This window comes from Pinus tabuliformis, chromosome 7 (genome assembly GCF_031772625.1).
Source record: "Pinus tabuliformis cultivar Carrire ecotype Pingquan chromosome 7, CPIR1, whole genome shotgun sequence".
Classification (NCBI taxonomy): domain Eukaryota; kingdom Viridiplantae; phylum Streptophyta; class Pinopsida; order Pinales; family Pinaceae; genus Pinus; species Pinus tabuliformis.
Genome location: NC_142293.1, coordinates 325,808,448 through 325,824,657, shown reverse-complemented (window position 1 = coordinate 325,824,657; position 16,210 = coordinate 325,808,448). Strand labels below are relative to the sequence as shown.

The window sequence follows — 16,210 nt, the reverse complement described above, 5'->3', positions numbered from 1 at the left end:
ATATAAAATCTCAAGTTCACTATCAGTTACATGTTTCTTTAGTTATTCTTACGAGAAAAAACAACTCTAGTGTTTAAGCATTGACTGCCACATACAATATGCACACACTCATTATTAGTTCTTTCTTACGAGAAAAAACAACTCCAATATTTAAGCATTGACTGCCACATACAATATGCACTCACCATCTTTTGCGATATATATATACATAAACAATAAAAGAAATAATCATCAGCTTGACATCCCTGATATCACCCTTATATCGAGGTGCCACACGCTTCCTTAACCCATCAAGAGATTGCTCCAGTTTCTCAATTAAGGATATCAGTGTTAAAGATGTCTTTGGCCTTTCTACTTGCAAAGGTTTCAACATAGGCTCATGTTTTGTAGGTAGTTCAACATATTTCTCTACAAGCTTTGTATTCCCCAACCCTAGGGAATGCCAGAACTCCAAAAAAACAGTCTTCAAAGCTCTCGGAACTTTCCCAAGCTCCCATTGAAGCTCCCATTGAAAAGGTAACGTTCCCATACAGTTCCAAAGCTCCCGGGAGCGCGGGAACCATTGGAACGGGTTTCCCACCTCTCGGGAGCGGTTCCTGTGTAACAGAGATAATATATGATATATTTTATGTGCCCATACCTCTAGTTTTTGTGTACTACATAACATGGTATTAGAGCAATATGGAAACTTGTGAACCTAGAAATATCAGAGTGTGTCATTTGTGAAGAAATTCAAGCTCTTATCTCAAAGAGCATGTATCAATGTGAAGGGAGCCACTGTGAGTGGTATTGAAAGTGAAAGGGCTACCATAAGATGTGACTTGAATAGTTGCTATGATCTATGTATCAAGGATTTCCAGTTAGAAAGAAAAAAAAGTGTGGGGCTGGTTGTTAGGGAAGAGCGCAGTTGTTGTCAGAAAGAGTTGCTGAGGAAAAAAGCCTTTGTGTAACATGAATTTATGAATAAAAGTTCATAGTTGCTAGAAGAAAAATAAACTTACTGGTCCATAGAAATAAAGAAGAAAGTGACTGGCCAAATCTTGGCGAGCTGCTTTTGTCAAAGGATATCAATTGCCACAGGAAGAAGGGATGTCAAGCCTCCACAGGAAGAATTGTTATGAGCTGTTGTCAAATCACAATTTTGGGTAGGGATTTGTATTAAAGTGAACTGCCTTGCATGCTGTAGCCGTTGTATCAAATTGAAGAAGCCGCCTTATCATGAATGATTAGCACATAAAAAAATATGTGCCCATTCAAAAGAACGTGTGTTGAATAGTCTGGTGTAACCTCTAACTGACATGAGAGAAGAGGGGCGTGAACAGATTCATACAATTCAAACAGAGAGACCCTGACTGGATCGTATTGCAGAGATGCACGTTTTAGCAATTGTACGTCCAGAAGGAAGAAGCAAAGAAATATGTTCAGTAGTCACATAGATAGAATTAGGTTTAGAGGTTTTTTTTTTTATATAATTTTTCTAGCAAAAGTGTATGTGGCTTTTTGGGTTTTATTCTATGTTGCAAGAAACACTGGGCTCGAGCCTGTTTCTGGGTAGAAACGATAAAGAAACATAGAAATGCCCCCTGCCAATTCAAGAGTGATAGAGGGAGCTATTGAAGATTGGAAACAATTGTTTTTGAGTGGGGCAGCGTAATGTTAAAGCTTATGGCCCCAATGTTGATATGCAGTTCATGGTAATATTAAATTCTTAAAGTAAAAGTGACATTCTCCTTCATCTTTCATTTTAACATTACCATGAAATGATTCAGGATGTTTGAGAGTGGTTTCACGCTCATTGAATTTCATATGGAGAAAGTATAATTTTAGATCTCACTCAAAATCCAACAGACTTATCATTTTTTTAGGATTTCAAGATTGGGGGGATTGCAATGTTTCCATTGGATTTTGTCATGTACTAGGGTATGAAACTTGCATTTAATCAAGAGAACCAAGCCCTCTATGCAAGGGAGACTCCCAATAATCAAGAGCACCTAGGGTACTAGGGCATGGAACTTGTATTCAATCAAGAGCACTAAGGTCGTTCGACTATGCAAGAGGAGACTCCCAATCAAGCACGAGACAAGAAATTAGAAATTTCTCGTGGCTGATTTTTGCTATTGCTATTTTCATGATGTGATCATTGATGACTCATGAGTCAATGTGATGTAAATTTGGAGACTTACAGTTTCTGCATTAACATTGGACAACTTAATCATAATGTAATAAATTATAATGTATCATGTATCCTTTATGATTGCACATATTTCTTAAATGTCCTTATATATATATATATATATATATATTTTTTTTTTTGTGTTTCCTAGTTTATTTGGGGGTTCACGTTTCGCACTCGTACCCGTTTCGGAAACTCGTACTCGTTTCCTTGTATCGTGCGACTTAGGTTTTATTATATAGATTTTTTTAATAGTGCATATAAATGCTAAACCTCGTTAAGAAGTGTCACATGGCTCAAGTTAACATATCTTTATAGAAATAGAACAACAGGCTAGGTGTAGATCAGTTGGTTTAAGGATGAGGTGTAGACCAGTTGGTTTGAGTGGGGTTTAGTCCCCACCAGGTCTCAGGTTCTAACTTCATGGGAAGGGGTTGAGAATGGAAGCCATTTTTGGGGGAATTAAACTATCCCATGGGGTGTCCAAGCTTTACTGAGCTTTGCACAATCTTGGTGATAGTATCCCACTATGGGTAAATAATAAATTGTTATTCCATCCAATAGACAAGCTGGGGCTGGCCCCATCGTAGATACACAAAAAAAGAAAAAATCAAAAGGAGAGAGAACAAGAGACATCTTTAGAATTTAGACAAGGATATTTTCAGATAGAAGTCGCTCTGAAAAGAACAGAGTATATTTTTCAAGATTGAATTTTTAAGCATTCTATGGAGATATACAAAATTATTTAATACCTAGAAGAAAAGGGGGCATATATATAGGTTTGAATTAGATGCTAATTGAATGATACCAATTTTATGCAGGGGCTCCTGTCACGAGCTTGCAACTTGCTGTGCCTCTTCGTTAGTGTTGATGGCCAACTCCTGGTGAACCAGTGGTGAACCTACTCAGATCTTTCACACGCTTTCGGCTTACACAACGGCTTCCACGCCTTACAACAGCCTTGGTGTCCCTTCGATCCTTTGGCGAACTTCCTGCGAACTTCGGACGAAAGCTCAACAGAACTACTATCACAACAGACTTTTAAAATCACAGAGATACTCGATTGCAGAAATATGGTGTACTCATTTTATTGCAGAAACTCAAAGTATTACAGAGATTGACTGTCGTCGCTTTTACCGGACTTTCTACTGTTAAAAAAGAACAAGTATTACCGGAGGCTACCTGGTGATAGACAGACTCTGCCTCAGAAATCTTTAACAAACATTTACAAACTGAAAGACTCTTCTAATGGTTCAGCCACTTTAGGTTCTCACCAGTGCCGAGCACACTGATGCGCAGGCTTCCAAACCACCTAAGGACTTGAGTGAATCTTTCGTGGTGCAAGCAGATCAGACCCTTAGGTCTGCAGATGCAGAGCAGGAAATACACTCGACTCTGAAAACTCACAAAACTCACACAAGACTCTTGGACTCTCTAAACTCCGATGCCAAACAAATGAGCCTTACCCTTCTTTTATAGGAAGAGAAGAGGGGACAAACATTATTGTTGGTCGGAGAGAAAAGACTTAAAGCTAAAGGAATCATTGCTTTTCAGTCTTTATCAGAGCGACGTCCGCACAAAGATTCGGGTCCATAAGATAGACCGAATAATTGCTTTCGGGTAACGCTAAGATATTGTCTGTAAAGTAGATTCTTGTACCTAAAGTAAAACTGACAGATATCATGACTCTGTACACAGTGGATGCTTTTGTACTAAAGCCCACGAGAAAAGACTAATAGAGAATATTACACTGTGGAGGCTTTTGAACAGTAAAGCCCACGGGAAAACTGGTCACAATTAAGCCCTTGTGACTGGTACGAATCAAAATACAGTCAGATCAGGGAATCTGCCTCTTTTGTAAAGTATATCATCACATGCTTTGGTGTAGATCCGGCGAACTATCATTGGTTTCCCAAGGATAATTTGATGCTGAACTTTGGTTAGGATATACCATTCTAAATGCTCTCTCATATACTCTTGGAGTGAGTAATTTATTCTATGAAATGGATCCCACTCCTTGACTGTCATTTCTTTGACCGTCTTATAGATGCTATGAAAGCATTCCCCAATATTATTTTCAAAACATTTATCACAGTATTTTCTTTCATAATTTTCATGATATATTGGGTCCATAGCGGTCCTGCTTACTCCATAATCTGTCCACCAATTCTGAAACCACTGACATTGTTGATTTCGTTGGGATGCTGCCAGCGTACTAAATTTCAGCTTTGTATAATGGGTCTCCTCTTTATCATCAACATTTAGGAAGTCCCACCATAACTTCTTGTAGTCTGCAAAATCATAAACGGTGTCAGGAAAAATTACCCTGGGATCATTTCTGGGCCACCTGGCACATGGTTGGACAGGGAATTGCCCTGGTTCATTCCACAAATCTCTTGTCCGGTAGATACAATAGTAGCTTTCATAAACTCCTGTACTGCGGCCTCCATGGTACCAAATGCCGGCAATATCATGAAAATTTTGTTCTAGGACCCGACGAGCAGTCCCGGCGTCTGCTTTTGCTTTGTCATATATCATATCATGGATCCATTTTCTGCCCTTAGGGTAGACTTTTCTTTCAGGTACATAGTGCTGAAGGTCGGTGTGAGGCTGCAAATTTGCATCAAGGACTTTTGTATTCCTTAGTTGCCATGTGGGTCTCCAGTTATTTTTGTATGTTTCCCAGTTTTGATCATCTGGGATGGTTCTCAAGACTTCTTGCTTTTGCTGCTGGTCCCATTCAGTAATAATCATCATAACATGTGCTTCCTTTTGATCAATGTATTCTCGGCTAAGAAAGTCAGGAAGACTGTTATCTTTACCTTTGATATGTTCTACTGAAAAATCAAAATTTGCAAAGAGTGCCTGCCATCTAGCAAACTTTGCTTCTCCAGCCTTTTTGATATCTTTGGATAAAACTTTCTGCAGTGCTGAAGCATCTGTTCTAAGAAGAAAAGGCTTGTTTATCAGATAAACTTCGAATTTGCTTATACAATTCCATGCTGCCTTTACTTCTCTTTCAATGACAGAATAGTTTTGTTCTGCTGAATTCCAAACCCCTGAAGCAAATTGCACGACTTGTTCTTCTTTGCCAATTCTTTGTTTCAGGATTCCTCCCCACCCAATATTACTAGCATCAGATTGAACTATCTTAAAAGCCTGGTCATCAGCTACATACAATATAGGTAAAGATTTTACCTTGGCTTTAATTTCTTGGACTGCCCTGGTGTGGAGGTCTGACCATTCAGGGGGATTTTTACCAAGCCTTTTGTTGAGCACCTTCCTGTCGCTGGCACAATCCTGGTAGAAATTGCTGACATAATTTAGGCATCCCAGAAACCTTTGCAACTGTGTCTTATCTTTAAGCACATCTGGGAATTTGTCTGCAAATTCAATGGCATGTTGTTGCAGAGAAATTTGCCCGTTACAAATTGTGTGTCCCAAGAATTTTATAGAAGTCTGGAACACTTCTATTTTCTTCTTGCTCAGTACAAGTCCATTTCTCTGAACTAATTTCATAAAAGTATTTACATGTTTAAAATGGTCATCAATGTTTTTGGAAAAAATTAAAACATCATCAATATAAACAATCAGCCAGTCAAAATATGGCTTGAAGATATCATCCATGACTTTCTGAAACTTTGAGGGAGCATTTTTGAGACCGAATGGCATGACATTCCATTCATAATGCCCTGCTGGAATGCTAAAAGCAGTCTTAAACTTATCAGCTTCATCAATGGCAACCTGCCAAAATCCTGCTTTTAAATCAAACTTTGAAAATATCTTGGCACCTGCAATCCTTCTGATCAAATCTCCCTTGTGCGGAATTGGGTAGGTGTCATCTGCCAGAACTGAATTCAGAGGCTTATAATTTATTACAAGTCTAGGAATACCTCTAATCTGTTCAACTCTTTTATTCACATAGAATCCATAGCAATTCCAGGGGCTATTGGATTCTCTGATTAATTTTCTGTTAAGCAATTGCTGGATTTCTTCTTGGCAAAGTTCTCTATATTCTTTGCTCATTGGGATGGCTTTGCTCTTACAGGGTTTTCCAGTATACCCTTCTTTGTAAGGCAATTTGATAGTATGCTGTTTTCTGTGCCAGAAAGCATTTGGTTCTTCTGAACAACATGTTTCCTCCAATTTTTCTTTCAGGTCCTGGATTTTTCTTTTGACTTGTGGCAGTTTTAGCTGTTCTTCAATCCTCAGTGTGCCTTTCAGATCCTTGAGATCAGACAATAGAGATTCTGCTCTATCCAATTTTTGCATAGCTTGGACCATTGTTGAAATCCTTGGACTTGAAACATAAGGAAGTTCAATTCTTTTTCTTTTGCCTTTTGATGTGGGCACTGAAATGAAATAGCCAGCTCTTCTTCCTTTCAGCCTGGCTGAGCCATGGGGTTCTACTGCAGCTAAAAAGACATTTCCTAATATACAATCGACAGGGATGTCTGCAATGGCAAACTTCATATATACACAGTGGGTATCAAAACATAATGACGCTCTAGGAATCTCATATTTGAGTTTTTTGTTTCCTAGTCCTACAACTTCCCTTTCAGCTGAAACCCAATATTTGGCTGGAACATTCTTAATGTTAAGAATGTTAATATCTGCACCAGAATCTAATAATGCAGTCATGTGAAAGATTTGTCCTTGGATACAGATTTTTACCTTGACATGGTGTTGCTGGTAGGTGATGGTGAACAACCTCATATCTTTGAAACCAAAATTTGGGTCTTGCATTCCTTCAGCAACTTGCATTTCTTGATGATATGCTGTAGGATTCCAGGAATCTTCTTCTTTCTCTTCTGCATTTCTTTTTCCTTTTTGTATTTCTGCAATCTGAGCTTTAATTGCAGAGATTTCTGCTTTAAGATGGTGAATTTCACCACTTACTTCTCCAAGAGTAAGTGACCTTACTCTTCCTGGTTTTTGATGATGCATTTGAAATGATTTAGTATTTCTTTCGTAAGATGCATCAATAAACAAAGGCTTCTTACCTGATTCTTTAGAAGCTTTGGTTTTGAGCTGGTCAGTGAAAGCTTCAATTAGGCGATTCTTCATGTCTCCTTCCTCCATTGCCCTTATTTGAGATAAAATCTTCATTTCTGCTTCTTCTTCAGTGGAGGCCATGAGAACTTTTTCTTTTGGAGGCTTAAGCCTTTCTTCTTCACTGGAGCTGGTGTAGTACTCAGAATCATCTTCATATAAAGCATGGCAAACACACTCCTCTGGATCTGAACACGGACATTCTGATGAGTCTGAACCAGAATATTGTCCCATGTTAGCATGCAATTCTTCTTCTGATGTAGAACTAAAAGAATCAAGAGAAGATTCTTCTAGCTGGTGCTGCTGGGCTGTATCTCTGATGGAAAGATTTGGGCATCTTTCTGTAACATGTGTCTTGGATTTGCATCTAAGACAAAAAATAGGTCTTGAATGTTCTTGCTTGACTTGCTTGGACTTCTGAGCATAAACAACTGTTTTCTTTCCTTTATTCAGCTTTGATTCTTCTCCTTGGGGACATCTGGAAGCTGTATGCCCATTCTGACCACACAACCAACAAGTGATTTTATTCCATTTTTCTTGTTTGTTTGAATGCAAATGAATATCAGAGGGGCCGTAGTAATGAGTCTTTGGAATATATCTGTAATGACCCTTCTTTTTATATCTCTGACTTCTATCCTTTGTGAGATATTTCCTTTTATCCTTTGGATAGTTTTTCTTATTTCTGTAGAAAGTCTCTCTAAATTCTCTTTTGGCCTTCTTTCTGGACTTTCTTTTCTTAACCAAAGGATCATCTACTGTGAGTCCATACTTGCTGCAGATGGACTTTTTGTCTGGCAATCTTGATAGCTTTTCAAGAGCCTTGTTAACCTTTGAACTGGTACAAAGACTTACCAGTGTCTTTGTAATATGAGAATATATCTCACCCCATGTGTAAGATTCAAAAGGTAACTGAAAAATCTCTTGCATCCTGATGTAATCAACAAATCTAGAGGGTAAAGCAGCAAGATATACCTGTTTCCAGAGCAAATTCTTGGAGTCTTTTACCTCATAAATCCGCTGCATCCAATCTCTATGAAAATCATCAAATTGTGACATTTTATGGCACTTGAGGTTCATAAGAATAACCTCATGTTTATTGGCTATCTCTGTTTCACTTCCACACCAATGTTCTAGAATCATTGATGTCAATGCGCCAGTCATATTGCTAATAACAGTGCCATCTGAGAAATCATCAGAGGAAACAGAGATTTAAGTTTCATAAAGTTTTTGTTTCTTGCAGTTTTGTTTTGTTTTTTCTATAAGATTGAGAAAGCATGACAATCTAAGTTGCACGAAACGCTGAAATGTCTAGAAGTTTCCGAAACGGGGACGACCCGAAACGCGACCCCTGGAAAATGGAAACGCAACCGAAACGTCATATATATATATATTATAAATAGTCAATATTAAATAAATTATAACACATTATTTTGCAAGAAAAGAAAGAATGAGACATATAAATGGCATTTTAGAAGGAAATCCAAATTTATATTAACTCCAACCGATGATTACATGATGCAAATATCCAGAATTAGGCTTTATAGATGAGGCTTTAAATTTATATTAACTCCAACCGATGATTACATGATGCAAATATTCAAAATTAGGCTTTATAGATGAGGCTTTACATCCAAGACTCCAAAATCAGGCTTTATATGTGAGGCTATATGTGCTAAAACTGAAATAAAACATGAACTAAAGACAATCATGGCTACATTAACATATCATTACTAATAAAACTCCTCATCCTCATCAGCAAAGATAGAACAAGATGCTTGTTCAATAGAAGAGACAACTCTACTAGTGCTTCCAGTTGCACTTGCATCACCACTGGCACAAATATCAAGAACAGAAAGAGAGAGCTCTAAATCTGGACATTCTGCATTCGCATCCCATTCTTTATGAGGTCCACTTGTATATTCTTCACCCCTACGAGATGCTTGTTCAGCAGAAGAGACAACTCTACTAGTGCTTCCAGTTGCACTTGCATCACCACTGGCACAAATATCAAGAACAGAAAGAGAGAGCTCTAAATCTGGACATTCTGCATTCACATCCCATTCTTTATGAGGTCCACTTGTATATTCTTCACCCCTACGAGAAACAAGGCGTAGGTTTGAATGCACAGATAGGGTTTCTAGAGAATTCCATTTGTAATTTTTTTATTATTAAATTTAGCTAACAGCCACATAAAAATTAGTTTATTAGTGTGTTTTGGTGTTAGATGGGGCCCATGCCCTCTTTCCACTCCTTGAGATGGCCAAAAAAGGCCCAAAAAAATTTCTATTTTTCTTTTTGGCCGCCGAAACTCAACCTGTTGTGGTCGAAACGCCGCTGGCCATACCGTCTGGCATTTCAAAATTGCGAAATGCCGTACGGTGTGGCCGGAGGCGCTTTGATGACGTTTCAATCAAGTTTTGGCGTTTCGGGCTGTCCTGGCTACTAGTACACCACTAAATATGGTGTTTCCTGCAACATAGATGACAATGAAGCAGAGAAGAATTACTTGTTTTGAGTTGTTGAATCTTCAATACAGGAAGGAAGCAAAGAAGGTTTAAATCAGCATGGATTGTTGTCCCATTAGTTTTGCAATTTCAATAATTAGGGAGTTTGGGAATTTGAGGAATTTGGGAACTCAAGAATTTGGGAAAGATCGAGAGTTCGGGAATTTGGGATTTTGGAAATTTAAATTTGGGAATTCAAGAATTGTATCCTTACAAGGGTGATGAGGCAGCATGAGTGCCTACAAGATTCCAGAACAGTGGAGAAGAGAAGCTACTTAAGAAGTTTAAATGAAATAAAAAGGGATCAGCCCCATTGCATCAAATGACTTCATAATAATAAATGATATTTTTTATGAGTTCCATATCTTTGGTTTTTGTGTACTAGAAACCTAACATTTTCCCCTCCGCCTGCACGCGAAAGTGAAATTCTTTCTTGGAGAAACTAAATCTGCAAGTGAAAAATGGGCAAAAATATAAAAATGACTTTCAAAACAGAATTTTACCTGTCAGTAGCGTTTTTCAAAACATCGTGACAAAGTTGGCAGAGACATGATTTTTTCCAACAGAGAATAATTTTGCTGATTTTTTCCAACAGAATAATTTTGCTGATTTTTTCCTCCCAAGAACTCATGTTCAGTTGGAATCGCCAATTAATGTGTGAGTTCTGAAACACTGCTCTAAGGATATTTTGGTTTGCTGATTCTACAGCTTGTTTCATGCATGGGTTGTTGATTGTTTTGTGTTATATGCAGTTGGAGCTTTCATATTGTTTTGTGAAATTTACTAGGGACTGTAACAGTTCATCTCAACTGCAGGTTTATATATATGACTTGTAAAAGCATGCAACTTAGTTTTAAATCTTTCTGCTGAAGAAAGGAGATTTCTTTGGCTATGACATTCATTTATTAAACTTGTTGCTAATAGGGTGTTGGTTCAGTGGTGAGGATGATGCCTTAAGCCATCCACCTGGTTTCCAATCTAGGGGTGGTCCCCCACTCCCAGCAGTATAGTTAGGGCCAGGTACAAGTCTTGGATAACTTTATTGTAACAGTTCCCTGTTGATACATCTGTAAAACTTGTTTGTACTTTCCAATTTATATTTTAACTTATCTAGAATAGAGTCATAATACAAGAATATTGCCTTCCACCCCAAGTTATGATCTTTTGACTCTGGTGTGCATTATTAAAACTTGTCTGCGGTTTGTTTTCTAGTTTAACTTCTTTAGAATGCAGCCATAAATACAAGAATATTGTCATCCACCCTGAGCTATAGTATTGGCGGGGGCTTTGTATGGAATCTAGATGTATCCTTTTTTTGATTAGATTTCCATTGTTATGGTTTATAAAAGTAGAAAGTGCATTACTGCATTAATTGAGGTTTCAGTTGAAGAAAAAGACATTTAATTGATTACTAAACAAACCATCGTTGTGCGCAAATTAAAGTAGAATAAGACCAAAATACATAGTAGTTTAACTTTTCTTCCTGGCCAGAGGAAACCTGACACTTTGTATTGAGTGTGACCAGTTTGATATTTCTCTTGCAGGGGCAGGTATTGACTTGTCAACTTTAAAAGTGGTGGAGGGGAAGACATGTTGGGATCTCTACATTGATGGACTCGTGTTGAGTTCTGATGGAAATCTTCTTGATGCCTTGGCTATTGCTATAAAGGTGGTCCTATAGTATTTGGCAGAAATATAATTGTTATATCCACTACAGATTACTAGTATTAGATTTAGTTTTTTCCCAGCACATTGATCTTTTAAATTGCACAATATATCATCTAAAAGGAAACACACTTCGACATTTATTTTGATGTTGATCCCTCTCATTCCTCTCTGATTTTGTATATGATATTTCCTTTCTTTGATATGTTTTTAAACACAGATGTTAAATTAGAATAAATATGGAATTAAAAGATTAAAAATATCACTATCACTAATTAGCTAGGCAATAACACATTTTCCTTCCTCTGCCAACTTTGGCAAGGAAAGGTAATGTGTCTTCCTTAGCACCAAATTGATCCCTTTTAGAAGGTGATCTCGTTTAAACAAACAATGTTCTATACCTCTTTTTGAGCCCCATTTGATGATTGCACAGGGTACTTTGACATAGGACATTTGGCACTTATCGAGGAGTGTTGACCTTGGGAGGACTTGACACAATTGATGACACCCTTGCCTACATCCAGGGCCTTGGACAATGTCCTTCTGAATCAGGATGTTACCTTGAGAGCAACTGTACCCTAAGGATAACTGGATGCCCCCAGGCTGACATTGCACCTTCTTGATGGATGTTGCCCTATATTTGAGGATATTTGATGATGATGCATGGAACCCCCTTTAGAGGGGACGTTTCACTGTTCACCATGATGACATCATACCCTAGCCTTATGACATCCTCTTACTAATGCTTGGAGGGATGACATTGACACCCTTATAGATGATGTTGGGTTGAGGATGGCCTTGCTTGATAATTAGGCACCCATTTGATGAGGACACATGACTTTTGGGATGAGATGCACCTCTTGGAGCCATCTATTGCACCTTTCATGGAGAGACCCACTTTTTGAACAATGACGTTACCCTTAGAGGATGTTATGCTCACACGTGGGCTATTTTGAGGCATAATTTCATGTTACAATGTAATTTTACCTCTTTTCAAGGCTGGTTTAGTGACTTGGTCACTTTTATCATGTACTACTTGTAGTTTAGGGCTTCTTAAATCCAAATTAGAGGAAAACAACATAGCTAGGATTTTCTAAATAGTAGGTCGATTCCTCTCATTCATTCATTGTCACACTTTGAGATAACTTGCTCCAATAGCTTGTCTATTCTCTGTTGTGTGTTATGGAGCACTAGTGTAGTGAACTTCTTATTGAGGACTTTTATTGGATGGTTCTCTCTCTAGGATGATTATAGTTTATTCTTTGATGATATGTGCTATTTTTATGTAGGTTATCTTCTTCCATCTTGTTCTTGTTGATGAATCAAGGTTTAATAAAATTTTCACTGAGGTTTTGTTGATGTTTTATGGATCTAAAATCTCCTTAAGATTTTCATCCCGTTTCTCTTGAAGTGACGTAGGTTTGGTTCCCTCCTTTTTAACGTTCAAGAAGATAGGATGCCAAGGTTAAAGAGTTTAGGAACACAAATTTGTCTTTCACAATTTCTTTAAATCCACATCCATCTCTTTTCTCCCATAGATTTTTTTTGTAGGTTCCATTGGCCCTAGATTGGAAAAAACAGTAGTCTTATCTCTTGTGACAATCCTTCAAAAACCCTAAATATTTTTATGTTCTAGGGTAAATTATGGTTTATTACAACAAAATCATACATTTTCAGCGTTGTTTGTCTTGGATGTCATTGTCCTAGGGTTAGGCTTTATTTGCAATTGATTGGAGAATTAAAAAAAACAATTTACATTAATTTTTTAGCCATAAATTAGGGGTGATGTCTAGGGTTTATCTTGCTGTTATATGTATTTTCCATCATGGAAAATTGCTATACTTTATTCTCATCTTTACACATTAATTGGCCCTAATTTTACACTTTTTTATGATAGATTTTGGGCTTTTTCTTATTGCTGTTATAGACTATTCGTATCCTGTAAATGGTTGGTTAAAACCCTTGTTTATAACAACTGACTATAATTTTTTGATTGTATATGTTTGGGAACTTATTTGAGTCTCATAGGCTGACCTGAGCCTCTAGATTGAGAATTTGGAACCTTTGAACTCACTCTATTGGAGTTATACCTTAATTCACCCAAAACCCTAATTATTGCATGCCTATTTTTGAGTGAAATCTATTGGTAGAACCCTTATGCGGAATTTAGGTAAAGCCAAATTGGGTTATTTGATTCCTAAGATGTATCAGGAGAGTGTTTCATGTGGTGGATTATATCTAACCATTAAAACTAGGGGAGTAGTTCTTGGGGCGACGATGGTAACTTTCCCATTGTTGCGCTCAACCTAGGATTCTTGGTGAGGCTTTGCACTAAAGTGCTAGATTTTGCAGTAACATTTTTGGCGTCGTTGTTGGGGAGGAGTTGAGTCATTCTCGAAATCTGAAAGTATATCCATGAATTTTCTTGATGAGTATATCCCAAACCCTAGATTAACTTGCCTATCTGGCGATTATGCAATCTCATTCGAACTTGGGAACTTTGAGACTAAAACCTATTAGTAAAGCTACTATTCCTCCTAAAAGAAAGACCACTTGTAAGCCTCTTGTAGTTAAAGCTCTCTTCAATAATATTTCTACATCAACCATAATGACTAAGCCATGGCTCACCAATGCTTTCAAGTCTTTGGATATGAGTCTCATTCTAGGATACCCCAACAAAATGCTTGATAAATTTGAGGAATGGTTGCCAAAATTCCATGGAAATAATGTTGTCACATCTAGAGAGCACATAGACTTATTTTACTAGGGTGTTGGTGGTTGCTATATTGAAGAAGAGGATGCCGTCATAAAACTCTTTGCTTTGTCTTTTGAAGAAGAGCTAAATCATGGTACTAAGATTTGCATGATAGGGTAATTAGAAATTGTGATCAATTCCATGATGGTTTCGTCAATAGATGGGCATCTGAGAAAGATGGGAGATTATTAATTGCACAATTTCATGAAATGAAAAAGAAAGAAAATGAAAATGTTCGAGAATTCAATCAAATATTTGATAGTTTGGTTAACAAGTGCTAACTATCCTTATGCGCATGTCAGATGCTATCTTATTATAATACACTACTTTTGATGGGCAATTTGGATTTGTGCTTAGAGATAAAGGTCCTACAGTCTACTACTTTGGTTTAAGCCCATGTTACTTGGGAGCGGGAGCGGGAGCGAAAACGGGAGCGGGAGCGACCATTTTCAGAAGCTCCCGGTTTGGGAGCGAATCCCGGAGCGATTTTTTAAAAATATATATATTTTCTATATTTTTTAATTTTTGATACATATATGTCAACAAAAACATGTAGAATGATGAATTAGATATAAAAAACATAAAAAAGCATAGATTGAACCATATAACAACAATCATCTAGAAGTTATAATCTTCATCAACCACGTCCGCAAGTTAGTAACATAGTAACATACAACATATTGAGTCTCATGATTCATCAATCTTAAAGTTTCAAGCTTTCAAAATTCAATATATAACATTTATCATCATTGATCACCAAAGTTGTACTTGTAAGCTAAGTGTAACCATTACAACAAATAATATCTAACATGAAATGAAATGTTATAAAATGAAATGAAATGAAACAACTTTCAACTTTCATGAAGCATCATATTCATAATTCATTACTAATGAGTTATAATTGCCAACTTCAAACTTAAATTGTCATATATTATTTAAAAAAATATCATAATAAATATGAAAGAGTCAATAGTTATAAAAGCTACTAGAAACTAGAAAAGAGAAGTAAATCTATTATCTATTTCTTATGCTTGGGCCTCTTGCCACCACGAGAAATGTCTAACTTTTAGTCTTGTTGCAAAATCAGGATCTTTGTCATTAATATCACCCTCCAAGCATTAATATCCAGAGGTATCTTTGTCATTACCTTTGTATCTGTATGGGGATCTTTGTCATTAATATCACCCTCTAAGCATTAACATAAGATAGAAAAAGCATAGCATGTCAAGTCAAGATTTTGTTTGAGTGATGCGTACATTTTTAGAAGGGTCATGATAGAGGAGTTCGACAACCAATGTCACTAACATCAAGGTACATAGAGGGATTGGTACTCTTGATTACATACGAGTTCCATACCCTAATACATGACAAAATTCAATGGAAACATTGCAATCCCCCAATCCTGAAATCCTGAAAAACTGATAAGTCTGCTGGATTTTGAATGAAATCTAAAATTCTACTTTCTCCATATGAAATCCAATGAGGACGAAACCACTCTCAAACATCCTGAGTCATTTCATGGTAATGTTAAAAATTTAAGTAAAAGGATGAAAATGAAAATTAAAGAAAATGTCACTTTTACTTTAAGAATTTAACATTACCATGAATAGCATATCAATACTAGGGCCTAGACTTGATCATTAAGCTGCCCCACTCAAAAACTATTTGTTTCTTTCAAAAAAATTGCATTTCGAACATTACTACAAAAAAAATGCAAAAAAGGCAAAACGCTCCCGAAAAGGCAGGGAGCGAAATTTTTTTTAGGGAGCGTGCTCCCGACCCGCTCCCGAGTCGCTCCCGCCCGGAGCGCGGATTGGGAGCGGGTGCGAGGGGGGGGGGGGCGCTCCCCCGCAACTATGGTTTAAGCAAAAGAGTATGCTGCATGTGTTGAAGGGAATCTCATAGCTTCAAGTGTTGACCTCCTCTCACACCCTAAAACCAATGTTGGGACCAAACCTAGAGCTATGAGTCATGTTGAGCTCGAGGTAAATGCTTTTGCACAAAAGTTTGATAAAATGACAAAAGAACTTGTGCAAGGTCAAATTACTATGATGTAAAAGC

At 37.3% G+C, this 16,210-nt stretch overlaps 1 protein-coding gene across 1 annotated transcript in view; it reads left to right on the top strand.

Moving 5' to 3' along the window:
* The window catches only part of LOC149247245 (3'-5'-exoribonuclease family protein), a 136,196-nt gene that overhangs the window by 39,585 nt on the left and 80,401 nt on the right, over window positions 1-16,210 (top strand). Inside the window, exon 5 of the mRNA XM_089458164.1 lies at window positions 11,274-11,398. Within this exon, the coding sequence (XP_089314290.1) occupies window positions 11,274-11,398 (125 nt within the window). The remainder of the gene's footprint in view (window positions 1-11,273; window positions 11,399-16,210) is intronic.